The sequence below is a fragment of the Salvelinus namaycush genome, unplaced genomic scaffold (genome assembly GCF_016432855.1).
Source record: "Salvelinus namaycush isolate Seneca unplaced genomic scaffold, SaNama_1.0 Scaffold570, whole genome shotgun sequence".
NCBI lineage: Eukaryota > Metazoa > Chordata > Actinopteri > Salmoniformes > Salmonidae > Salvelinus > Salvelinus namaycush.
In genome coordinates, this window is record NW_024061276.1 from 105,997 (window position 1) to 133,140 (window position 27,144).

At 44.4% G+C, this 27,144-nt stretch overlaps 3 protein-coding genes across 6 annotated transcripts; 1 reads left to right on the forward strand and 2 right to left on the reverse strand.

Moving 5' to 3' along the window:
* Positions 1 to 780: 780 nt before the first annotated feature.
* Positions 781 to 9,225, reverse strand: LOC120041891 (zinc finger protein 665-like). Of its 3 annotated transcripts, none has more exons than XM_038986752.1 (4): positions 8,982 to 9,225; positions 8,618 to 8,649; positions 4,817 to 5,623; positions 781 to 3,113 (listed from the first exon to the last, which is right to left on the reverse strand). In XM_038986752.1, the coding sequence occupies exons 3-4, from the start codon at positions 5,306 to 5,308 to the stop codon at positions 951 to 953; spliced, it is 2,655 nt and encodes an 884-aa protein (XP_038842680.1). In that variant the 5' UTR covers positions 5,309 to 5,623; positions 8,618 to 8,649; positions 8,982 to 9,225; the 3' UTR covers positions 781 to 950. The 3 variants fall into 3 exon arrangements, with proteins under 3 accessions (XP_038842680.1, XP_038842679.1, XP_038842681.1); XM_038986751.1 differs by having other exon boundaries at positions 8,553 to 8,649; XM_038986753.1 differs by lacking the exon at positions 8,618 to 8,649.
* Positions 9,226 to 9,850: 625 nt separating this feature from the next.
* LOC120041887 (gastrula zinc finger protein XlCGF26.1-like) lies at positions 9,851 to 15,467 on the reverse strand. Of its 2 annotated transcripts, XM_038986748.1 has the most exons (4): positions 15,358 to 15,467; positions 14,061 to 14,816; positions 12,829 to 13,659; positions 9,851 to 12,737 (listed from the first exon to the last, which is right to left on the reverse strand). In XM_038986748.1, the coding sequence occupies exons 2-4, from the start codon at positions 14,565 to 14,567 to the stop codon at positions 12,705 to 12,707; spliced, it is 1,371 nt and encodes a 456-aa protein (XP_038842676.1). In that variant the 5' UTR covers positions 14,568 to 14,816; positions 15,358 to 15,467; the 3' UTR covers positions 9,851 to 12,704. The 2 variants fall into 2 exon arrangements, with proteins under 2 accessions (XP_038842676.1, XP_038842675.1); XM_038986747.1 differs by having other exon boundaries at positions 9,851 to 13,659.
* An 8,656-nt stretch (positions 15,468 to 24,123) lies between these two features.
* On the forward strand, positions 24,124 to 26,855 carry LOC120041893 (zinc finger protein 260-like). The gene has a single exon (XM_038986754.1). The coding sequence runs from the start codon at positions 24,174 to 24,176 to the stop codon at positions 26,415 to 26,417; it is 2,244 nt and encodes a 747-aa protein (XP_038842682.1). The 5' UTR covers positions 24,124 to 24,173; the 3' UTR covers positions 26,418 to 26,855.
* Positions 26,856 to 27,144: the final 289 nt, after the last annotated feature.

Below are 27,144 nucleotides of genomic sequence, written 5' to 3' on the forward strand. Positions count from 1 at the left end.
AATGAGACCTTTCTGTCAGTGGACTGAGGAAGCAGTACTGTTTTGCGTGCGTGGCCGTTGTTTTTCCTTTCTATTGAATATTGTCCAGTTGAAATTCTATCGATTATTTAGAAAATTGACAACCTGAGGATTAATTATAAACATCGTTTGACATGTTTTTCGACGAACTTTACCGGTACTATTAGGATGTATTCGTCTGCATGTTTTGAGCCCCTTTGAGCCAGTGGATTACTGAACAAAACGCGCCAACAGAGTTTTTGGGATATAAAGAGGGACCTTATCAAACAAAACAAACATTTATTGTGTAGCTGGGACTCTTGTGACTGCAACCAGATGAAGATTTTCAAAGGTAAGTGATTTTATCGCTATTTCTGACTTTCGTGACTACTCTACTTTGTTGGAAAATGTTTGTATGCTTTTGTAAGTGGGCGCTGTCCTCAGATAATCGCATGGTATGCTTTCCCCGTAAAGCCTTTTTGAAATCTGACAAAGCGGCTGGATTAACAAGAAGTTAATCTTTAAGCCGATGTATAACACTTGTATTTTTTATGAATGTTTATTATGACTATTTCTGTATTTTGAATTTGGCGCTCTGCAATTTCACCGGATGTTGTCGAGGTGGGTCGCTAGCAGCACGCCTGCGACAGAGAGGTTCATCTATACAGCTACAAAAATAAACATCACATTCAAGACCAGAAAATGTTCTGAGCTCAAATTCATGACTGTATCCAAACCAGACTCACAATTGGGGCCAAGTGGAGAAAAAAAACATTATTTTAAAAAGCACATGTTTATTTTAAAACATTCTTAAACCTTCAGATCAAAATGAAACAATAGGGGGTGCTGTCTCCTGTGTGTCTTCTGGTTTTTCACAAGAGCTCTTTTCTCGGAGGAACATTTTCTACAGTCAGGACATTGGTACGGCTTTGCTCGAGGGCTCCGGTCTTGACTCAATCTCTATGAGACAGCAGTGTGTTGCTGTGTGCCCCTGTCCCGTGTGTGTCGCGTTGGTGTTTCTTAATGGCTTTCTTTTCAGTGAAACCCTTCCCACAGTCGGGGCACTGGTACGGTTTCTCTCCGGTGTGGGTTAGTATGTGCGTTTTCAGCGTGTTCGACTGAGAGAAACTCTTGTCACAGTAAGTGCAGTGGTGCGGTTTCTGACCCGAGTGTATTAGCCGGTGCCGTATTAAAGAGGCAACTTGAGAGAACTTCATGTCGCAGACGGAGCATTGGAATGGTTTCTCTCCTGTGTGCACCGTCTGGTGACGTCTCATGTTAGTCTTATCAGCGAAGCACCTGCCACACTGGGAGCATTGGTAAGGTTTCTCTCCTGTGTGCTTTCTCTCGTGGATTACCAATCTATGCTTTGAATTGAATTCCTGGCCGCAAGTAAGGCAGAGGTACGAATTGTTCTCTCTTACTTGCTCATTTGTTTTCTGATGCTTGGTTTTCTGATGAATCGACAAGGCCTGAAGCACCCTGAAACTCTTCCCGCAATCGGAGCAAAGGTGCTGTTTCTCCTCGTGGGTCACCACATGTTTCTTCAGCGCTCCTGACTCCACGAAGCCTTTCCCACAGACAGAACAGACGTGTGGCTTTGCTACTTGCTCTCTGTGCTGCGTTTTCTGATGTCTTCTCAAGGCGGAGAGGAAGGTAAAGCGCTTGCCGCAGTTGGCGCAGAGGTGAGGTTTCTCTCCAGTGTGGATCCGCAGGTGAGTCTCTAACCCTGCCTTAGAAGCCAGCCTCTTCCCACAGTGAGGGCATGGCTCAGAGACCTGTGTCTTTCCTACCTTCTCTCCTTTATGTCTTCTAACATGTGTTCTAAGGTTCGAAGAGTCGTTAAATCGCTTCCCACAGAGAGGACACACAAAGGGTTTCTCACCGGAGTGCATACGAAGGTGCCTTTGATAACTATTTGAATGAGAGAAGCGCTTGTGGCATTGGGAGCAGCAGAAAGGCTTTTCACCAGTATGCGTCCTCTGGTGGCTTGACAGCCTTTCCTTTGTTGGGAAATGGCGCTTACATTCAGGGCATTGGAATTGGTCTCTATCTAGACGATGTGATTTGGAATGATTTGTTAAGCTAAGGAAGGACGTGAAAGTTTTTCCACAATCGGAGCAGAGGTGAGGTTTCTCTCCTGAATGGATAGATTGATGTTTTTTTAAGTATCCAGAATCTCTGAAGCCTTTCCCACAGACAGAGCACACGTGGGGCTTCGCACTGTCTCCTGCGTGGAGTACCTGATGTCTTCTCAGAGACGAACGAAAACAGAAACTCTTCCCACAGTCGGAGCAGAGGTGGGGTTTCTCTCCAGTGTGGGTTCTTTGATGGGACCTCAAGGCTCCTGGTTGATTAAAGACTTTCCCACAGACTGAACATTTGTGCCGTTTCACTCCTCCGTGCTCTGAATGACAAAGTTTCTGATGTTTGGTCAAGGAGGGACGGAAAGCAAAACTCTTCCCGCAGTCGGGGCAGACGTGAGGTTTGTCTCCAGTGTGGGTCTTCAGGTGAATCTTTAGTCTTGTTTTGGTTGACAACTTCTTACCACAGTGAGCACATGGATGAAGGACTTGTTTCTTCACGGCCACATCATGTTCTGAGGAACCAACATTGTTTTTGGAAGGTTCCTCTTCAAAATGTTCTCCTGAGTGAGTTCTAAAGATGTGTTTCTTCAAGTTTCCTGGATCATTGAAATTCTTCCCACGAGCGCAAACGTACGGTTTCTCTCCAGTGTGAGTTAGCAGATGTCTCCTAAGACTGGAATGTGTACTGAATGTCTTTCTGCATTCAGAGCATGTGGTTTCAGAAACATGACATTTCTCTCCAGTATGAGTTTTCAGATGCCTGGTAAGGCTGGAAAATGTACTGAATACTCCCCCACATTCAGCACATATATTTTTCTGTTTCTCTCCAGTGTGAGTTAGCAGATGTCGCTCCAGAATGTCTTTTGTGGCAAAACTCTTCCCACACTGAGCACAGGAGTGGGTTTTCTTGCGGGTTTTCTGCTCCGGTGTTTTCCTGCAGTCCATCAGCTGCACAGACACCCTCTTCAGACCCAAAATGAAGACGCTACCGGGAGAGGCACGACACAGGGTCTTCGGGAGAGACGTGTCCTGTAAATCACAAAAATAGAGACGGAATTAATCAGGGTGGGAAATGCTCTTCTAACGGTCAATTAATTTTAAAGTCTTTAAATTCCCCTCATCCACGATTATGTAACCTCCTTCTCAAAAAGGAGAAAGGTCAAGAGGAAGATCCTCAGATATTCTCCTCCAATGTCTTTTATAGAAGGAAGTTGAGGAATCAATGAAGGACTGTTGAGAAACACTGACTGGGAAAAGAAACACTCCCTTTCCGACTGGGACAATAAACACTCCCTTTCCGACTGGGACAATAAACACTCCCTTTCCGACTGGGACAATAAACACTCCCTTTCCGACTGGGACAATAAACACTCCCTTTCCGACTGGGACAATAAACACTCCCTTTCCGACTGGGACAATAAACACTCCCTTTCCGACTGGGACAATAAACACTCCCTTTCCGACTGGGACAATAAACACTCCCTTTCCGACTGGGACAATAAACACTCCCTTTCCGACTGGGACAATAAACACTCCCTTTCCGACTGGGACAATAAACACTCCCTTTCCGACTGGGACAATAAACACTCCCTTTCCGACTGGGACAATAAACACTCCCTTTCCGACTGGGACAATAAACACTCCCTTTCCGACTGGGACAATAAACACTCCCTTTCCGACTGGGACAATAAACACTCCCTTTCCGACTGGGACAATAAACACTCCCTTTCCGACTGGGACAATAAACACTCCCTTTCCGACTGGGACAATAAACACTCCCTTTCCGACTGGGACAATAAACACTCCCTTTCCGACTGGGACAATAAACACTCCCTTTCCGACTGGGACAATAAACACTCCCTTTCCGACTGGGACACTTTCCGACTGGGACAATAAACACTCCCTTTCCGACTGGGACAATAAACACTCCCTTTCCGACTGGGACAATAAACACTCCCTTTCCGACTGGGACAATAAACACTCCCTTTCCGACTGGGACAATAAACACTCCCTTTCCGACTGGGACAATAAACACTCCCTTTCCGACTGGGACAATAAACACTCCCTTTCCGACTGGGACAATAAACACTCCCTTTCCGACTGGGACAATAAACACTCCCTTTCCGACTGGGACAATAAACACTCCCTTTCCGACTGGGACAATAAACACTCCCTTTCCGACTGGGACAATAAACACTCCCTTTCCGACTGGGACAATAAACACTCCCTTTCCGACTGGGACAATAAACACTCCCTTTCCGACTGGGACAATAAACACTCCCTTTCCGACTGGGACAATAAACACTCCCTTTCCGACTGGGCCAATAAATAAATAAACAATCCCTTTCCGACTGGGACAAACACTCCCTTTCCGACTGGGCCAATAAATAAATAAACACTCCCTTTCCGACTGGGACAATAAATAAATACTCCCTTTCTTACTGGGACAAAAAATAAACACTCCCTTTCCGACTGGGAAAATAAACACTCCCTTTCTTACTGAGACAATAAATACTCCCTTTCCAACTGGGACAATAAATACTCCCTTTCCAACTGGGACAATAAACACTCCCTTTCCGACTGGGACAAACATTCCCTTTCCGACTGGGACAAACATTCCCTTTCCGACTGGGACAAACATTCCCTTTCCGACTGGGACAATAAATAAATACTCCCTTTCTTACTGGGACAAAAAATACACTCCCTTTCCGACTGGGAAAATAAATACTCACGCCTCTCACTCTTTGCTCTAGTGTGTGCCTTTCTGGAGATAACTCCGCCTCCAGTCTGTTGCTAGGTAACCAATCCGCGTCCTCCACATCGCAGTCTGCAGCGTCGTTGGATTGTCTGGGACTCACGGACTCCGCCTCCAACCCGTTGCTAGGTAACCCAGCCCTTCCCTCTCCGCTCCACTCTTCATCCCAGTCTACAGCATCATCAGCCTGGAGGGGACTCGACGGTGCACCACTAGCATCCTCCTGTATCCTCCTGATGTCCTCTTTCAGTTGGACTAACCAAGACATTCCCTGCTCCTTCAATTTCATTGAATCCGTATTGTCCCACATTTCCTCCATGATTTTACGCCTCAGCGAGCGGTGATCCATGCCTTTAACTTCGGATGCATCTTGGCCATAACGTTCACAAAGGTAACGTAAATTGTCCTCAGTCAAATTCCATAAACTCTTTTCAATTTCATCCATCAACGCTCCCTCCTCTCGATTCATTTTTGTCCCAGCAGAGTTTGAATGTTTCTTGGTAAAAGTAGCAATAAGAACTGGTTATTGAATGGAGCTGTGTCTCTCTCCTGTGTCAAATCAAATGTTATTTTTCACATGCGCCAAATACAACATGTGTAAACCTTACAGTGAAATGCTTACTTACAAGCCCTTCAACAACAATGCAGTTTTAAGAAAAATAAGTGTTAAGAAAAAAATAGAGAACCCATATCTGGAGTTGTCATAACACCAGATCTTCTTCCTGTCACCAGAGCAGTGGAATCTCCTTGTGAGGTCACCTGTGGAATCTCCTTGTGAGGTCACCTGTGGAAATAGGAGAACATGGTGTGAAAAACACAAACAGTTTTTACCATCTATCTAGATGTGTAGCTGCATTCTATTATTGCGGAGTCTGTCAAATCAAACCATTTTCAACATTAGATTGTCAATCTTACATTTTTTACTTAAAGCACCGATCAGCAGTTCAAACAATAACAAAGCGTAATCCCCGACCCTGTTTTGATAAAAAGCGGAGGGATGGGGCAGGAGAAATCTAACCACTCTCAAATTCATTGACAGAGCTATAGATGCAAGGACTGGCCATCCATGAAATCTAAATTACAGTTTTAACTATATTTTGGGACTATATAGTGTTTGTTTACAAACAATCACCTGACCTCAACCCAATTGAGATGGTTTGGGATGAGTTGGACCGCAGAGTGAAGGAAAAGCATCCAACAAGTGCTCAGCATATGTGGGACCTTCTTTAAGACTGTTGGAAAAGCATTCCTCATGAAGCTGGTTGAGAGAATATTAAGTGGCTACTTTGAAGAATCTCAAATAAATAAATATTTTTTTGTTTGTTTCCTACATGATTCCATAGTTTTGATGTCTTCACTATTATTCTACAATGTAGTAAATAGTAAAAATAAAGGAAAACCCTGGAAGGTGTAGTAGGTGTGTCCAAACTCTTGACTGGTACTGTATGTCGTGAATCGCCCATCAGTTTAAAGGAAAGGGGTGGGCGTGTCAAAAGGGGTAGGTGTGTCAAAAGGGGTGGGTGTGTCCAAAGGAAAGTAGTGGGCGTGTAGAAAGGGGTGGGTGTGTCGAAAGGAAAGTAGTGGGCGTGTCAAAAGGGGTGGGTGTGTCGAAAGGAAAGTAGTGGGCGTGTAGAAAGGGGTGGGTGTGTCGAAAGGAAAGTAGTGGGTGTGTCAAAAGGGGTGGGTGTGTCGAAAGGAAAGTAGTGGGCGTGTCAAAAGGGGTGGGTGTGTCGAAAGGAAAGTAGTGGGTGTGTCAAAAGCACTCTGCTATAAGTTGTGTTTTTTCCGTTTCTTAAAACGCAACAACCGTACATTGAGCTTCCATACCCCGAGAGTTTGGACTTCTGTTCTGAAGCCAGAGGATGAGTCAGTCGTATTTCATTGTTCGTTTTTACACAAATAATTATACATTTTCACTGACGATTGTATATTTTTGATTAAAATGCTTCATGAGTTGCATGTGTGTGCTTACTGTGACTGTCATCCTGCTATTGGCTACTAGGTAGCTACTTCCCACGCCGTTGCTGGACAGTAGTGCTTGTCAAGCGGGAGCGAAGGGCACTGTGTCCCGGCGTTGCCGTTCATGCCCCCCCATTTAGTAGCATGTAGGCTATGTATCAAGGTGGCATCTAGTTGGTGATCAGTAGAAGTTATTTCTTGTGTAGGCTGCTATTCTACTTGAGATAAAATCTTGTGAGAGAAAAACATGGCCACGTTAGCTGCCGCCGGCGACACGACTGTGATACCCAGAATGAAGCACTTCAAGTCGGCAGGCAGTCCGATACTGGACAGTAGTTCTTCTTAAGCGGGAGCGAAGAGCACTGTGTCCCGGTGTTGCTGTGATACCCAGTAGGAAGCACTTCAAGTCGGCATGCAGACCGATACAACACTGGTCGCTGACTTATCGATTCGCTGTGCAGCCCAATCAGCCACACAAAACGTTCTTGAGTGGCAAACAAATCTGCCCAATTAGCTGATTCGCTTTCCATACACCCACTCCCTCCGACACACCCACTCTCCCATACTCCGGTCGCCATATTGGGCTGCAGCGACTTGTTTTTATTTGGAAGGATCCAACAGCTACTACAAGCTCACCTGCGGCGAGGACCGCCGAGTTCGGGCCTCGTCAAGAGGATAATTCTGGCCCAGTGAGAGTGAGATTTGTGGAGAGAATGGATCCTTGCATTTTATTGGAAGATCCATATGTGCTGTCAGGTTGGGTGGAGAAGAGGTTTGGGACTATTGAGGTGGTGAGAGTAACTTGGAGTGGATTAGTGATGATTTACTGTGTTTCTTCAGTCCAGGGGGATTGGGCGCTACGGATCACGTGATTAGGGACATGTGCTTTGCTCTATGGCGCAGGGTGTCTTTAAAAGGAGTGATACATGGGGGGGGTTAAGTGTTGAGGAGGATCAGTTGAAATGGAAGATTCCCCAGTGTCTGTAACACCTGTTTGGTGCGACGCAGACCTGGTGGGGAAACAGAGAAGACATTGTCTGTCCTGCTGAGTTTCGATGTAGAGTCTTTGCCCGACATGGTTAAGTTAGAAAGTCTAAGTTATTCTGCTTTTGTTCTGAAAATACTATGGTGTTTTAGGTGTCAAGTTTATGGCCATGTTGCAGCAGTGTGTAGGAGGGAGATTCCTAGATGTGAGAAGTGTTCAGGAGGGCATAAGACGAAGCAATGTGTAGTATCGTTGGAGAAAGTTGTGTGTTAGTTGTGGGGATGCCCATGGGGTTGGAGATCGGAGGTGTCAGGTGAGAGAAAGACAGGTTGAGGTTGCCAGGTTTAGAGGAGTACAGAAGGTGTTGCATGCTGAGGCAGTGGACAGTGGTAGAGAACGATGGTTACAGGCTGAGGGATACTGACAGGATTCCTGTGAGTAGGCAGAGACCAAGGCAGAGTGAAGGAAATAATGTGATTCAGTAAGGTGGGGCTTTTTAGCGTTCATCGACACGGTTGTTACTGCAGAAATGGATCAGAAGTCACAGAAAATAGAGGTTGTGGTGGCAGTGGCTGAGAAGTACTTGAGACAGAGGATTTACTGCAAAACAGCTGCAGGGGGGTGTTGAGTGGTAGTGTTCTGTTCTCTCAGACCATTGGTCTGGAGTAGAATTAGAAGAGAGAATAGTGGAATGGGGTGGTGTTTTTTTTTTTATATAGAGGGCTAATAGTTGGCAGGGCAATTTTCATTTCCCCTAATTTTGTATTACCATATCAATTAACGTACGTAGGCCGAATGGCCTCACACCAGTACAGTAGGTGGCGCTGTACGCACCTAAAGGTTGGATGCGATCCGCCAACCAAATCCTAAAGAAGAAGAAGCAGCTAACGTTAGCTAACATGGCTAATACAGACAGAAAATACAACAGTAACTCGTTGATTTCAAATAGCTACAATCGAGATGCCTGTAGCTACGAGTCAGAAAACATTCATTTTATTCGAATATCGACTCAGTTTGACTACAGCTTAAACATTGTTTACAGGAGCAATTAGCTAGCTAGCATGCAAGCTAAAAAAGCAGCTAGTCTGAAGAGCAGCTAGCCAGCTAAATCAGCGGTTATGTAAACCTAACTACTTGCTAATTACATCTGTTGGACGACCCCTTCTGGCCGTTAGTAGATACCTAATGATTTACTCACCGGTTCGATTGTAACATAATCCTTTCTTAGTATTCAGTCGTCTTCCAGCTACCTGTTGAAACGCAAGCGGCCTGTTCACGTTCCAGATGAGAAGAAAACAAAGGGGCGAGGCTAGCAGAAAGGACATGAGAGCAGAAGGCCGAGGGTAGAGAGAGTCGACAATAGTAATACGACTATGCTCATTGAGGTCATAGATACACTATATTGCATCATAGCTAAATAATAAGAACAATTACTCAGTACACGTACTATCCCACGTGCCTATGTAATGACACGGCACAGAGAGAAAGAGGAGTGTCCAGTGAGTTTACAGGTGATTTTCACTCGTTTTATGTTTATGATTGAGCAATTTACCAAATGGGGTGGTGAAAGCAAACTTGAAAGTAGTTTTATGAAATTATCTATAAATTAATCCATTGGGTGTATTCACTAGGAATTTGTCAAAACGAAACTAGTTTTCATTGCATAACATTTTACGTTGCAAAACTGTTTGCTATGGTCTGCAACTAATGAATACATCCCAATTTCTATCTACTTCAAACCGCTTTAGCTTCTGCCGGGATGAAGTCAGCGTTTCCCAAACTCGGGCCTCAGGACCCCAAAGGGTGCACGTTTTGGTTTGTGCCCTAACACTACACAGCTGATTCAAATGGTCAAATCTTGATGATTAGTTGATTATTTGAATCAGCTGTGTGGGGGAGGGGGGCAAAAATCAAAACGTGGCAACCCTTGGTGTCCAGAGGACAAAGATTGGTTGGGAAACCCTGGATTAAGAAAGATACAAGACTGAAAGATTAGCTCAACTTCATGACTCAGCATCCGAACCAGTATCACCACTTGGGCCAAGCAGGAACAAACATGACTTATTATTTGAAAAACACGTGTTTAATTTTTAAACAACAACAAAAAAAAACATATCAGAATGAAACTTTAGATGAACAACTGTGTGAGACATCATGTCAACATCTGTAACTTCCTCCTCCAATCAACAGATGGAACGGAGAATCACCTTTATTCGCCAAACACATTTGCATGTACAGGAATTCGACTCGGTGATATGGCGCTGACACAACAAACAGAATATAGGCTACAGACAGACAACAAACTAGATATACACGCAGCATTTACACAATTCACATACAGTATGTACACTATGGACAGTGTAAGCTAAAAACTACTGACTACACTATGAACAGTGTAAGCTAAAAACTACACTATGAACAGTATAATCTACATGATGAATTGTGCATGTATTGATGTAGAACTAAAAGATGATTCCTGGCAGTCCAGGGGAGAGGGGGGATACCTAGTCAGTTGTACAACTGAATACCTTCAACTGAAATGCAACAGCCAATTAAAACACTTTATGTTACCTGTCGGTCCATTACTATGGAAACGGAAAGGAAAGGGGGACACCTAGTCAGTTGTACAACTGAATACCTTCAACTGAAATGCATTTAACCCAACCCCTCTGAATCAGAGCGGTGCGGGGAGGCCGCCATAAATCGACGTCTTCAGCGCCCGGGGAACATAACGTGGGTCTGTTAAAATATCATTCATTAGTTATTAAGCAATGACACATTACAAGAAGCGGATAGAGATACACTCATTCAGAAGAATTGGAGCCTAGACCTTTAAATAAATATATAAACACATATGTAGCTAGTTGCTTCTTCAGACTTCTTCTAAACTGCCATTTAATTCATGGATATTATTATTAGTACAAACTCATTTATTGCGATAACATAAATGTTGCCAGTAGCTAGCTAGCTTATGGAGGACGCATTTAGTGTTCAGGAACTCTGGCTATATGGCAGTTTAACTATGAAGATGACATCATCACACAAAACGCTGTTCGTTTTTGCTCCAATGCAGCGTGTAGACTGCGTCTTATTCAAGGCAATATCCGCCCTCACAACAGACAGTTAGCCTTCACATATATATTTTTGGGAATATTCTTTCAAAATCGCCACAGAGTTTATATATTCCAGCTGTTCAGAAATATATGAGGCAGATACAGAGGCTACAGCACCATGTCGATCACATTGGTCGAGGGTTCAGAAGAGGGGGAGTAAAGCATAGATTAAAAGAGAGAAACTTCAATGTGTGTGTAAAATAAACACATACGCAAAACATGATTTGTATCCTTAGTTTTGAGAAATATGCTTCTAAAAAGGGGAGGGACAGAGGCGGAGGTGAAAACTTTATATTCCTAGCCTCGGCCTATAAATTAACTGGAGACAGCATTCAAAATGGAAGACTGTTGTTTTCAACGTAACCTACTCACGTTCGCAAAACGCTGACTTGTGGACGGTCCATATAAAACATTTTAAAACATTTAGCAGACGCTCTAATCCAGAGCGATTTACAGGAGCAATTAGGGTTAAGTGCCTTGCTCAAGGGCAGATTTTTCACCTAATTTTCTCAGGGATTCGAACCAGCAACCTTTCGGTTACTGGCCCAATGCTCTTAACCGCTAGGTTACCTGCCGCACTATATATCTCCGGGTTGCAGCCTTTTCATTGGGACCAACTCACATGCACACTAGCACTCAATGTGCACAGGGAGTGCCGCGAGCAGTAATGATATTATCACGTCATCCAAAAATATATATTTTTGATTTAACTAGGCAAGTCAGTAAAGAACAAATTCTTATTTACAACGACTAAGATATCCTCAGCAACAAAAAAAACTAAAAATAAATATTGATTTCGCTTCAATTCAGCCTGTTTTGACAAAGAAATTTACCTCACTTCAGTATTATTTTGAACGTTATAACAGCCCATTGTAGGCGGGGTCCTTTTGATCAATCCCATGACTCTTTGCAAAAGATACGAGACAGATCGGTGCAGGCGTGTCCGTTACCTCGGGAATAAGATGTCATAATGTACTTATCTAGTTGCTTCGTTCAGATTTGTACAGTTGTCTTGGCAGACTTCTTCTAAAACTGCCATAGCGCGAGCCCACCATAGTAGAAGACAAGTGAAGCAACGTCACAACATTTAAAAAACAGGCAAGTGGTGTCCTTTTAGTGGTCACATTGGTACTGCACTGTTAAATACATGCCAAAATGGGAGTCATATATACATATATACACACACACACATAGATACTAGCACAAAACAGGTTCTGGATTCAGGCTAGATAGAACAGTTCAAAGCAAGCAGACAACTCATAAACAGAACACCCAGACACCAAATAACTAGTTATGGTAGTTTCTTAGTTAGCCTTTTCAGAGAAAATAAGACAAATGAACTATCACGTGGGAGTCGGGAAGGCAGCGGTGTACAATATATCTAAGTTGTATTTTAAAAATGTTTTAGTCATTTAGCAGACGCTCTTATCCAGAGCGACTCAGTCTAATGGCAGTTATTTATGCTCTTCAACCCCAGTGTGTATCTCCTGGGTTACATTCTCACAGACATTGGAACGTTGGAGCGGTTTCTCTCCCGTGTGTGAGCATGTGATTCTTCAGAGCTCTCTTCTCTGAGAAACCTTTCCCACATTCAGGGCAGTGGCAGGGTTTCACTCCAGTGTGTGTTTGCAGGTGTGATTTCAGACCAGATGAAGAAATGAAACTCTTTACACAATAGGTACATCTGTAACGCCTCTCACCTGAATGCACCCTGAGATGCTTTTTAAGATTTTGTGAAAGAGCAAAACTTTTCCCACACTGGGAGCAAAGGTAGGGCTTCTCTCCAGTGTGTACACGCTGATGACTTTTCAATTTCTGCTCATTAACAAAGCGCCGGTCACACTGAGTGCAGTGGTAAGGCTTCTCTCCCGTGTGCATTCTCTGGTGAAATAGCAGGTTGCGCTTTGTTGAGAGACACTGATTGCAAACAGGGCAAGGGAAAGATGGCTTTGCTTCTACATGCTGCTTCTGGTGTGTTGTGAAGTGTCCTAATGTTCTGAAACTCTTCCCGCATTCAGAGCAGAGGTAAGGTTTCTCTCCGGTGTGAATACTCTGATGTGACTTCAAGGACGAAGCTGCTGTAAAGCCCCTCCCACAGACGGGACACACATGCGGCCTTTCCCTGTGTTCAGCATGGACCCTCTGGTGAGATATCAAGTGGGCCTGAGTATAGAAGGTCTTCCCACAGTCAGGGCAGAGGTGGAGCTGCTCCCCAGTGTGTAGTCTCTGGTGTTTCCTCAGGGCGTAGGTGCTAGAGAATCTCTTGCCACATTCAGAGCAGAGCTGAGTTTTTTCAGTGTGGCGGATTCGCAGATGATCCTTTAATTCTTTCTTCGAAGCTAGCATCGTCCCGCAGTGAGGACACGGATGCGGGACTTTGACTTTCTTCGTCCCTCTAACCTCACCCGTGTGAAGTTTCTGATGTTTTTTAAGGCTTCTTAACAGACGGAACGTCTCCCCACACTCGGAGCACTCGTGAGGTTTGTCTTCGGTGTGAACGCGCATGTGGCTTTTCAGGCTTTTCTGACTTCCTAAATTCTTCCCACAGTGATCACAGATATGGGAGCTAGGCCTGTCTCCTGGGAGAGTTTTCGTACATCGTTTAGCACTAGACGAGCTGTGAGATTTCTCTCCTGTGCGAGTTGTCTTGCTGTCGTCTAGCTGCACAGACACCCTCTTCTTCAGACAGCGCAGTAGGGCGCTACCGCGGGACGCACGACCCGGGGACTTCGAGAGGGTGGAGGGGGGCCGGGGAGGCTTGTCCTGGAAATGGTAAAAATAGTGACCGAATGAAACAGGGTGGGACACCATCTCCTACCCGGCAAGTCTTTCCTCAATTCCTCTCATCCTCAATTATTCAAACTACTTCTCAAAATCCATTGAATGAGAAAGGCCAAGAGGAGGAACACCAGGGGTGTATTCACTACAACACAAACAGAAGTCAACGGAATGAAAACGGGGAGGGACCTACCCGACTTTGTCTAATATAAACACTTTTCCCCCCCCTGTTGTGAAACTTTTTGCAACTGTTTGGAATAATGATTACACCCCAGATGTGGAGAAAGACCAAGAGGAGGAACATCAGATCCTTTTATAAAAGGAGGTCGAGGAATCAAGGAAAGACCTGCGAAACAAAATGTAAGACTGGGAAATGAAATACTCACCCCTCTCACTCTCTGCTCTGGTGTGTGTCTCTCTGGAGACAACTCCACCTCCAGCCCATCGCTAGCCATCCAATCCCTGACCTCCTCGTCCCTTTCTTCATCACAGTCTACATCGCCATCATCATCATCAGATTGGCTGGAACTCATGGGCTCCACCTCCAACCCATTGCTAGGTAACTGAACCCCGCCCTCTCCGTTCCATTCTTCGTCACAGTCTACAGCATCATCTTCATCAGCACTGCTAGCATCCTCCTGTATCTTTCTGATGTCCTCCTTCAGTTGGACTAACCAAGATATTCCCTGCTCCTCTGATTTCATTGAATCCGTATTGTCCCACATTTCCTCCAGGATTTTACGACGCAACGAGCGGTGATCCATGCCTTTAACTTCGAAGCCATCTTTGCCACCGTGTCCATGACGTTCACAAAGGTAACGTAAATTGTCCTCGGTTAAATTCCATAAACCCTTTTCGATTTCATCCATCAACATTCCCTTCTCTCGATCCATTTTGTCCCAGCAGATTCTTAATGATCCTATTCTGATGAGTTACAATGTGTCTTGGTCCAAAATAGGGTGAGGTGTCTTTCCTTTCATATGGATTCAAAGGTCTCCTAGATCTCTCTTCCCACTGGGAGTTTTAGCAAGTGCTGCTTTGTGAGTCTCAGACCAAGACAAGTTATCCCAGGTTCTGAGTTCTCATAACACTGGATCTTCTTCCTCCCACCAGAGCAGGAGGGGAATTCCTTGTGAGGTCACCTGTGTAGATAGGAGGATGTGGTGTAATACAAAAACACTCTGTACGATCCAATATCTACATGTATAGTCAGATTCCATTGCTGTCAAGTGTGTCAAATCGTTACATTTTATATCATTCATTTTAAATATTTTGTTTTTACTAAATAGAACAATATCAGTGACCATTAATTAATTTCAATATTCCTATGACGGCTTTTATTTTGAAGGATCCAACCTGGAAGCATAATTCCGCTAGCTAACAAGCTAACGAACATAGCTAACACGAACAGAAAGTACAACAGTAACTCGTTGATTCTTTACAGCTAAAATCGATCTGCATGTAGTTACCAGTCAGAAAACAATAATTGTATTTGTGTATCGACTGAGTTTGAGCACCGCTTCAAAAGGGTTAGTATGAGCTATTAGCTAGCTAGCTACCAAGCTAAACAGCAGCTGGTCTGAGGGGCAGATAGGTTTGCATAACCACTAGCTAGCTAACGACTAATAACGACGTTTGGACGACCCGTTATGACCATTGGTAGATATCTAATGCTTTACTCACCAGCTCAAGTTTTATGTTTTCATTTCGAAGTGTCCAATTTTCTTCTAGTTAGCTATCTAACTAGCTTTTCAAAGAGCGGCCTGTACGCTTTCGAGAAGAAGCAACAAAGGGGCGGGGCCAGCAGAAAGTACGGGGGCTGGGAAAGGACATGATTGGAGAGCAGTCTCGAAAGGGCCTTAGAACTAGCTTACACATTTGCGCAAACCAAAATTTGAAAATATATTTGCAACAACAAAATGTTAAGGTGTGTATCAATTGAACCTTTTGTATATATATATATATATTTTTTTTTAAGATGCAGATATAAAAGATAAGGTCCTTCTGTTTCCAAAACCTAATCGCAAGCGATGCTTGTTAATGTTCAGACCGAGCATTGTGGCTCCTAATTAACACAACTTCCCTATTCAGAAGACGCCTTCATCCAATTTCTCTTCTGTGTGATGTAACGGAACTGTAAATCATGATCAAGGGCAATACAAGAGTCTAACGAGGTAATTGAGGTAAGCTTGCTAGCTTATTTCAATCACTGGTTGAACAACGTTGTTTCCATGTCATTTCAATTAAATTACCAACGTTGAATTGACGTCTGGGCCCAGAGGGACTGGATTCTATTATTAGCCAAGATATGATGTGATGTTGACAAAAAATCTCTGGCCAGACCAACAAGAACGACAGGATGTCCACCAAGAAGATGGGAACTTGTAGTGTGACGTACTGTGAGGAGGTACATTTTTTTTTTTTTTACAGAACTACCTCAGGTTTTCATTGTTGCTTGTTTTACATTTTTTTATTTTACATGGATGTCATTTTGTGGCAAATTTTTCTGTTCACTATATGACTTTACATGTAAGAAATGTAAAAATGGACATGCAAATGTTTCTGTTTACATGTAACACATTGCTACAAAAAATATATTTACTGTAGACACACAAATGTGCATTTCCTTTTTTCTGTGTACGACAGTATTGACTCTCCCCAGCAAACTTTTACCGACTGTTGAGATCGGTATCTAAACAGCTCAGTGTGATACACCACAGCATTCAGCTAGAGAGAACTGACATTCTAGTATAGTACCGTGAGCAGTCAGTGTCAACAAAGAAGTAGAACAAAACTGACATGTGTATATAAAACATTTCCAGGGTTGCCATGGTGAAAAAACATCTAAACATTTTGACCAGTACGGCTCAACACAATGACAAAAAAAACCTGTTTCATTTTGGTGGCATTGGCCAATTTACTGAAAAATAACTAGATTTTGAAGCATGAATTAAATGTTTTGGGGGCAATAGAGTTGTGATGTCCCATAAAACTGTTGTGACAATTTTACTTAGAGTTTAGAAAATGTTAAGACTGTTTAAAAAAAATTAGCCAAAGCGATCGAGAAACTGTAAAAAGTACCATTTTATATTCATAAAACATAACTTAAATTATACTGTTACTGCTTCCTGTTGTCATATTTTTGATTTACAACCCAGTGTCAAAACACCCTTTTTCAATGTTCAAATTCATAATCAATATGCAGAAATAGGCTGTGATACTTTGAAGACCAAAACATAAAAATGACCCTCTACACAAATCCATCGGATGTAGTGATCAAAATACAGTAGCCATATCTAGGAAAACCAACGTTCCAAAGGCTGGGCCTAATATAGTGTATAAGAGGTCATACAATAAGTTGTGTAGTGATTCCAATGTTGTGTTAAGGAATATTTGTTGGTCCGTGGTGTGTAATGAGAAGCAACCAGACGCTGCACTTGACACATTTATTAAATTACTTATTCCAGTTACTAATAAGCACCCATTAAGAAAATGAATGTAAAAACTTAAATCCCCGTGGATTGATGAGGAATTGAAAAATTGTATGGTTGAGAGGGATGAGGCAAAATAAATGGCAAATAGGTCTGGCTGTACAACCGATTGGCAAACGTACTGCAAATTGAGAAATCATGTGACTAAACTGAGTAAAAAGAAGAACCTACACTATGAAACAAGGATAAATGACAAAGAATGATAGTAAAACGTTTTGGAGCACCTTAAATGACATTTTGGGCAAAAATGGAAAACCCCAGCTCTGTCATTCATTGAATCAGATGGCTCATTCATCACAAAACCCACTGATATTGCCAACAACTTCATGATTTTTTTCATTGACAAGATTACCAAACTTAAGCAGGACATGCCAGCAACAAACGCTGACACTACACATCCAAGTATATCTGACCAAATTATGAAAGACAAGCGTTGTCATTTTGAATTCCGTAAAGTCAGTGTGGAAGAGGTGAAAAAGTTGTCTATCAACAATGACAACAGGATCTGACAACTTGGATGGAAAATGACTGAGGATAATAGCGGATGATATTGCCACTCCTATTTACCATATCTTCAATTTAAGCCTACTAGAAAGTGTGTGCCCTCAGGCCTGGAGGGAAGCAAAAGTCATTCCCCTACCTAAGAAAAGTAAAGCCCTTTTTACTGGCTCAAATAGCCGACCAATCAGCCTGTCACCAACCCTTAGTAAACTTTTTTTTTTTTTTTTTGGACCAGATACAATACTATTTCACAGTGAACAAATTGACAACAGACTTTCAGCACGCTTATAGGGAAGGACATCAAGCACAGAACAAACACAAATGACTGATGCTGAGTGAAATTGATGATAAAAAGATTGTGGGGGCTGTTTTGTTATACTTCAGTGCGGCTTTTGACATTATCGGTCATAGTCTGCTGCTGGAAAAATGTATGTGTTATGGCTTTACCCCCCCCTGCTATAACGTGAATAAATATTTTTGTATTTATTTAACCTTTACTTAACTAGGCAAGTCACTTAAGAACAAATTCTTATTTACAATGACGGCCTACCCCGGACAAACCTGGATGACGCTGGGCCAATTGTGCGCCGCCTTATGGGACTCCCAATCATGGCCGGATGTGATACAGCCTGGATTCGAACCAGGGACTGTAGTGACACCGCTTGCACTGAGATGCAGTGCCTTAGACTGGTTCGATAATTTGATTCCTGTCTAACAGAACACAGAGGGTGTTCTTTAATGGAAGCCTATCCAACATAATCCAGGTAGAGTTAAGAGTTCCCCAGGGCAGCTGTTTAGGCCCTTTACTTTGTTCAATCTTTACTAATGACATGGAACTGGCTTTGAGTAAAGCCAGTGTGTCTATGTATGAGGATGACTCAACACTATACATGTAATCTACTACAGCGACTGACATGACCGCAACACTTAACAAAGAGCTGCAGTTGGTTCAGCAGCCCGGACCTCATTGGAAAGGCTAGATGTCATAAAGGGGCAAGGACTCAGAATATGTAGTGGGGCGTTTCGGACATCCCCAGTGGCTGCACTACAGGTGGAGATGAGGGATATGCCATTGCAGATTAGGAGACAGCAGCTGGCAATGAACTATTGGGTCAACCCACAGGGACATGGGGTATCTCATCCTGCAAAAGGGATTTTACAGGTATGCTGGGAACATGAGCGAAGACAGAACACGAGCTTTGGGTGGGTGATACATCTGATTGGAGAGACTAGGGACAGATAGGGAGGGTGATGATACATCTGATTGGAGAGATTAGGGACAGATAGGGAGGGTGATGATCCATCTGATTGGAGAGACTAGGGACAGATAGGGAGGGTGATGATCCATCTGATTGGAGAGACTAGGGACAGATAGGGAGGGTGATGATACATCTGATTGGAGAGACTAGGGACAGATAGGGAGGGTGATGATCCATCTGATTGGAGAGACTAGGGACAGATAGGGAGGGTGATGATCCATCTGATTGGAGAGACTAGGGACAGATAGGGAGGGTGATGATACATCTGATTGGAGAGACTAGGGACAGATAGGGAGGGTGTTGATCCATCTGATTGGAGAGACTAGGGACAGATAGGGAGGGTGATGATCCATCTGATTGGAGAGACTAGGGACAGATAGGGAGGGTGATGATCCATCTGATTGGAGAGACTAGGGACAGATAGGGAGGGTGTTGATCCATCTGATTGGAGAGACTAGGGACAGATAGGGAGGGTGATGATCCATCTGATTGGAGAGACTAGGGACAGATAGGGAGGGTGATGATCCATCTGATTGGAGAGACTAGGGACAGATAGGGAGGGTGATGATCCATCTGATTGGAGAGACTAGGGACAGATAGGGAGGGTGATGATCCATCTGATTGGAGAGACTAGGGACAGATATGGAGGGTGATGATCCATCTGATTGGAGAGACTAAGGACAGATAGGGAGGGTGATGATACATCTGATTGGAGAGACTAGGGACAGATATGGAGGGTGATGATCCATCTGATTGGAGAGACTAAGGACAGATAGGGAGGGTGATGATACATCTGATTGGAGAGACTAGGGACAGATATGGAGGGTGATGATACATCTGATTGGTTTAAGAGATGTCTGGATACTGTGTATCAGGATGTTGTGGCCATATACACAGATGGTTCAAAAGATCCAAGGACAGGACGTACTGGGTCAGCATTTGTAGTGCAGGAATGTGGGGTGAGAGTCAGGATACGTATTACAGATCATCTGGCTGTATATACGGTGGAGATGATGACCATACTGTTGGCCTTGCAGTGGGTGGAGGAAGTTAAGCCAGAAAGAGTAGTCATTTGCTCTGATTCATGTGCAGTATTGATGAGTCTCCAGTCCTTTATATCACGTAGCAGACAAGACCTGCTTTATGAGGTGCTACAAACCCATGGCAGGACTAGACAAATATATATACAGATAATATTTACATGGCTCCCAGCTCATGCGGGAGTGGAACGAGGTAGTTGATATACCGGCTAAACAAGCACTTAGTAGTGGGGATGTTGATGTACCGGCTAAACAAGCACTTAGTAGTGGGGATGTTGATGTACCGGCTAAACAAGCACTTAGTAGTGGGGATGTTGTCGTTTCAATGAGCAAGGCAAAAAGCCTGATATGGACAGTGATGGTGGAGAAATGGCAGGAGCAGTGGAATAGAGATACGAAGGGCAGGCATTCATTTCAAGTACAGAGGAAAGTTGGGGAGGGGAGAACGGCAGGAAGGGACAGAAGAGAGGAGGCTATATTTACAAGATGGGACACAGTCAGTTGAATAAGACCTTAATGTGATAGGAAAGCTTCCAACAGGAAAATGTGAGTATTGCCAGGAAACAGAGACAGTGGGGCATGTATTGATACAGTGTGGTCAGTATGAGAGGAAAGGAGAGAGGATGAGATCTAGTATGAGGGAGAAGGGGGATACAGTGTGGTCAGTAGGAGAGGAAAGGAGAGGATGAGATCTAGTATGAGGGAGAAGGGAGATACAGTGTGGTCAGTATGAGAGGAAAGGAGAGAGGATGAGATCTAGTATGAGGGAGAAGGGGGATACAGTGTGGTCAGTAGGAGAGGAAAGGAGAGAGGATGAGATCTAGTATGAGGGAGAAGGGGGATACAGTGTGGTCAGTAGTAGAGAGGAAAGGAGAGAGGATGAGATCTAGTATGAGGGAGAAGGGGGATACAGTGTGGTCAGTAGTAGAGAGGAAAGGAGAGAGGATGAGATCTAGTATGAGGGAGAAGGGGGATACAGTGTGGTCAGTATGAGAGGAAAGGAGAGAGGATGAGATCTAGTATGAGGGAGAAGGGGGATACAGTGTGGTCAGTAGGAGAGAGGAAAGGAGAGAGGATGAGATCTAGTATGAGGGAGAAGGGGGATACAGGAAATTAGTTTAAATAGTACATTGAGTAGAACGTCATTAGATATAGTCTCAAATATTTTGTTATCTTTTTTAAGAGCAACAGACTGGCAGGTAGGAGTTGTTAGTTTCTCCCTGACTCTGGCCCACACTCCAGTACAGTAGGTGGTGGCAACGCACCATAAGGTTGGATGCCAACTGCCGATAAACCCCACCAAAAATACATCTCATCTGTGATATTTGTTCCTGCAGTCAAATGACCAAATCGCCCTCTAGTGGCCTCATGGGTGGAATGTTATTACTATTTTTCACTATTTCATTATTAAACATATAGTTTCTATGTCAAAAGGTTGTGTCATATTTCAGTGTTCCGTGATGTATATAAAGTGTAATATTGGGATGCAAACTCAAAATGTAATACCTTTCAACTCTATATATCTTTATAAGCCCATAACCATGTGTGAGGTGTATACTTTTGTTTAAGACTAACAAGAGACAATCTCTGCGACCCTGATTCAGCCCACTGCAGTAAATTAAAAGACTCAGGCCACAACAAATGAAATTAAACAATATACCACATTATTTCTTACTAGTAATACATTTATTACATACATTATTTTTGTGTGTGTTTTGTTGGAGTAATTTTAGCAACAACAAAAAATGATTTGGTCTGGTCAAAAATCTGAGTGGCTGATAGATTTTTGTCTATACCTGCCACAGTGGCTGATAGGTTTTTGTCTATACCTGCCACAGTGGCGGATAGATTTTTGTCTATACCTGCCACAGTGGCTGATAGATTTTTGTCTATACCTGCCACAGTGGCTGATAGATTTTTGTCTATACCTGCCACAGTGGCCAGTGGACCAAAACGTTGGTGATCGTGTGCCCACTGGAGCCGCTTCTTCTTGTTGTTTTTAGCTGATAGGAGTGGAATCCTGTGTTGTCGTCTGTTGCAATAGCCTATCCGTGACAAGGACGAGTTGAGCTTTCCGAAATGCCGTTCTCCACACCACTGTTGTACCGTGTATTTGCCTGTTTGTGGCCCACCTGTTAGCTTGCACGATTCCTGCCATTCTCCTTCAACCTCTCATCAACGAGCTGTTTTCGCCCACAGGACTGCCGCTGACTGGATGTTGTTCTGTTTGTCGCACCATTCTCAGTAAACCCTAGACGCTGTCGTCTATGAAAAGCCCAGGAGGCCGTCAGTTTCTGCGATATTGGAAACGGCGCGCCTGGCACTGACAATCATACCACGCTCAAAGTCGCTTAGGTCACTTGTTTTGCCAATTCTAGCGTTTTACCTTGTCACGAACATAAAGTACAACAGTGTATTAAAGCATCTCATTAATTGAACAGTCAATCTGCCTGTAGCTACCAGACAAAAATAAATTGTAATTTTATTATAATATTGACGCTGAGCTTAAAATGTCTAGTTAGCACCTTCTAACGTTAGTTAGCTACCAAACTAAGGCAGCTAGCTAGTCTCTGAGCAGAGCTAACGTTAACTAACCTAATCCTAGCTAACGGTTATGTAAACCTAGCCTCTAATTACAACGTTTGAACGAACGTTGGTAGATAAGATACCTGACCAGCTCTTCTTCTTCGAGGTTTTAATGGCGGACTACATCCCAAAACGGTGTATTGCCGCTATATACTGGGTGTGGTGAAAAGTGAGAAGCTTTAAAGATAAAAAATAAATATAATAATATAATAATCCCTACTCAGGCTCTGGGGGCCGAGAGGGTGGCACCGCACTAGAAAGTCCTCCATGTCGTTCTTCAGAAGTAAAATCTTTTAATCACAGAAATTGTTCATCTGCAGAAACATTGATATCGATATTCATTGTCTTCCTTTCAACTTGTGCTGTGCCGTTTATCCCCACTGCTGTAAATGACAGGAGGTCCACTTTCTTTACAGGATTTATGGATCCTGCTGTTGATTCTCAGGCTGTGGTGTAGGCTCTAATGTAAACCTTCCGTTCTTCACTACCGCCGGACCTTCAAATATACTCACCTTTTCCCACCCTTTTGACAGGCTCCGCATCGGAAACTAGCTCAACTGCCCTGATTTCGACTCATCGGCTCGTTTTTAAATGTCCCTTTAGAAGTATTCAGTAACTAGCTAGCTACTCAAACGCGTGTCTTTGAACCGAACTCGATTGCTTGGCCACTCGGTGGGCGGGCTTTGCGACTTGGAATCCAATCAGATGTCCGTTCCGTCGGTATGCTGGGCCAATCCAAAGCAACCGCGCCCTCCCTCACCGAAACTGGCCTGCACGTTTACTCAAAACGAACCACAACGGGCACACCAGAGCTTTGCAACATCAACAAGTTTTTATAAGTTACTTAGCGACATCGCCGGAGGGTAATTCTTAAACGGGTGAGTAAATGAACAAGGCAGAAAGGTGTGGGGTTCACCAATGATTTGTAACTAGCTGGTAGTTAGCTAGCTATGTTGAAAGTAGCCTAGCTAGGTTGGCTAACTGGATTTAAGCTTGCAAGCTAGCCAGTAGCTCGGTCTTGTTTGTTTCTTTGTATGACTCTATATTCTCCCGATTCACACAGACACGGACCTCTGACCAGACATGTCCGAGTATCTGAAGAGAGAAGACCACGGGTATGGACTTCTCCCCAGAGATTTTTTTTTTACCCAAAACCCCTTCTTGATGCGTACACCAAACGTGTAAAAAAGATTGCAAGGACTCAAGGGACTGTTGATGTTACGTCAAGACTAGCCCGAGTATGAGCCTGTCGGAGATGGACGGTAAAGCCATGAAATGCGAGATATGTTCATTGTAGTGAAAGTGGAAGAGTTCAATACTGCCCTTCCAAGCAAAAAGGCAGTAACTGCTCATAGTGTGGAACTGAGAGAAAATGGATTTTATTTACCTTGGTTTCACAGTAACTTTATGCAGTTACAGCTAACATGACCCCATTTACTCCAAAACACAATACAATAGAGGCAGGATATTTGTCCACATGATTAAGCATGTATTTAATGTAGCAAAAAATGACATTGACACATTTTAGACCAAATAAGCAGTTACTGCCTTTTTGCTTGGTAGGGCAGTATAACGATATACTTGTAATAAGTGTGAACAGCTCCCTGCCTCAAAAGATCATTATGCTACTAGAGGAGAACAGGGTCCTGAATGAACGTCTCTCTCTGGCCAAGGAGACTTCAACACTGAACGCTGATTCTGATGAAGTCACAATCCCAAATGATCTCAAGGATCATCCAGGGAGTTCTACCAGACTGGGATCCTCTGCTGTGGCTACTATGAACACTACCATGGACCACTTTCCTGAATTGACAGGTCAATCACAGATGAAAACAGGAGCCCCCCTGTCTTCGCCGGGGCCATCCGATGAGGCCCTCCTCCTGTCTTCGCCGGGGCCATCCGATGAGGCCCTCCTCCTGTCTTCTCCGGGGCCATCCGATGAGGCCCTCCTCCTGTCTTCGCCGGGGCCATCCGATGAGGCCCTCCTCCTGTCTTCGCCGGGGCCATCCGATGAGGCCCTCCCCCTGTCTTCGCCGGGGCCATCCGATGAGGCCCTCCCCCTGTCTTCGCCGGGGCCATCCGATGAGGCCCTCCCCCTGTCTTCGCCGGGGCCATCCGATGAGGCCCTCCCCCTGTCTTCGCCGGGGCCATCCGATGAGGCCCTCCCCCTGTCTTCGCCGGGGCCATCCGATGAGGCCCTCCCCCTGTCTTCGCCGGGGCCATCCGATGAGGCCCTCCCCCTGTCTTCGCCGGGGCCATCCGATGAGGCCCTCCCCTTGTCTTCTCCGGGGCCATCCGATGAGGCCCTCCTCCTGTCTTCTCCGGGGCCATCCGATGAGGCCCTCCTCCTGTCTTCTCCGGGGCCATCCGATGAGGCCCTCCCCCTGTCTTCTCCGGGGCCATCCGATGAGGCCCTCCCCCTGTCTTCTCCGGGGCCATCCGATGAGGCCCTCCCCCTGTCTTCTCCGGGGCCATCCGATGAGGCCCTCCCCATGTCTTCTCCGGGGCCATCCGATGAGGCCCTCCCCCTGTCTTCTCCGGGGCCATCCGATGAGGCCCTCCCCATGTCTTCGCCGGGGCCATCCGATGAGGCCCTCCTCCGCCGCTCTTGTGACAAGACATTTACCAGTCGGTCTAAAAAACATGAGAAAAACCCCTCAAGAGATGGATCTCACCCCTGTGACCAGTGTGAGAAGAGTTTTGTAACACAAAAACTTCTGGAAAAACACCAGATGAGTCACTCCAACTCTCATGTGTGCTCTGATTGTGGAAAGAGATTCCGTCGGGCTGATCACCTAAAGAGACATCAGAGAGGCCACACTGAGAACAAACTGTACATTTGCCCTCATTGTGGGAAAAGCTTTGGTTACTCTGGAAAGTTAACCCAACATGTGAGACTTCACACTGGGGAGAAACCCTACCAGTGCTCCGATTGTGGCAAAATGTTTGCTGCTATTAAAACAATGAAAAGACACCAAGAGGTTCATTCAACACATAGGGTGAAGCCTCATGTTTGCACTACCTGTGGAAAGGGCTTTGCTCGACATGAATACTTAAAAAAACATTGCACCATTCACACTGGAGTGAAACCGCATCAGTGCTCTGACTGTGGAAAGAGCTTCTGTCTGCTTGATCATTTAACTCGGCACCAGAAAAAAGCACATGGAGAGAGGCTATTCCCTTGCTTTGTTTGCAAACAGTGTTTTGTTTCAGAGCACACCCTGAAAGTTCATCAGAAAAAGCATACAAGGCCTTACCACTGCTCCCTATGTGACAAGAGATATGCCGATAAGGGGAATTTAGCAGTCCATCTGCGTGTACACACTGGAGAGAAGCCACACCTTTGCTCCCAGTGTGGGAAATGTTTCTCTGGTAAACAACAACTTCAATTACACCTCTTGGTACATTCAGGTGAGAAGTCTTATAAATGTTCTCACTGTGAAAGGAGTTTCGCTAATACGCCTATCCTGAAAAGACACATACGAACCCACACCGGAGAGAAACCGTACCGCTGCTCTGAATGTGGGAGGAGTTTCGCTGATGGGGATACACTCACAAAACATCTGCGAACCCACACTGGAGCGAAGCCGTACCTTTGCTCTCTGTGCGGGAAACGTTTCTCTGTTAAACAACGTCTTAAAGAGCATCTAATGGTACATTCAGGTGAGAAGCCTCATCCCTGTTCTCACTGTGCGAGGAGTTTCACTAGTACATCTAATCTGATAAGACACTTGCGAACCCACACTGGAGAGAAACCGTTCAAATGCCTTGACTGTGGGAAGGGGTTTGCTCGCTCGGCAACCCTCAAAAATCACCAGCGTATCCACGGTAGGGTCACCAAGGACCAAGCTCCCAAGGACCAATAGCTGCACAGAGAACTCTACATAGTAGCTTCACCACAACTGTCTGTCGTGTGTCTGTACCAGAAGTCAGAATATCAGAAAAAGTATTCTCTGTAGGCTCTATTTCTCTTACATTATTTTAAGGGGTTTTAAGTGGGGATGCGCGATATATCGGTGAACATATTGGAATCGTCCGATATTAGCTAAAAATGCCAACATCGGTATCGGCCCGATGTCTAGTTTAACACCTATGTCAAAAACCGATGTCAAAGCTACCGTATATACCTAACGTAACGTAGGTACATGACGTAATGACGCCACATAAAATTTTGCGCTACACCTACAACACAGAATTCTTAACCTCGCCCACAATGTCTGCCGTGTGGATCGAGCAGTCAAGCAGTCATTTGAAAGAGTAAGAACATTTCAGCGAGACAACTCAAAGGCGAAATCCATTAAAGCCAAAATAATGGAATTCATTCCCCTTGACAATCAACTGTTCTCTGTCGTGGGTGATGTTGGCTTTCGCCGACTCGTCGAGCGCCGGTACACACTACCAAGTGCTCTATTTTTCAGATGTTGCCCTACCAGAGTTACACAGTAATAGCGTCACTGCTATTAGCTTCACAACATACATACTATGGAATGCCGTTTGGGTCTTTGCATGTCAAAAAAGATACAGTAGCACTGTCAAAGCTGTACAAAAAAGTTTACAAACAAGCAAACACACCGGACACGAACGATGTGTTTA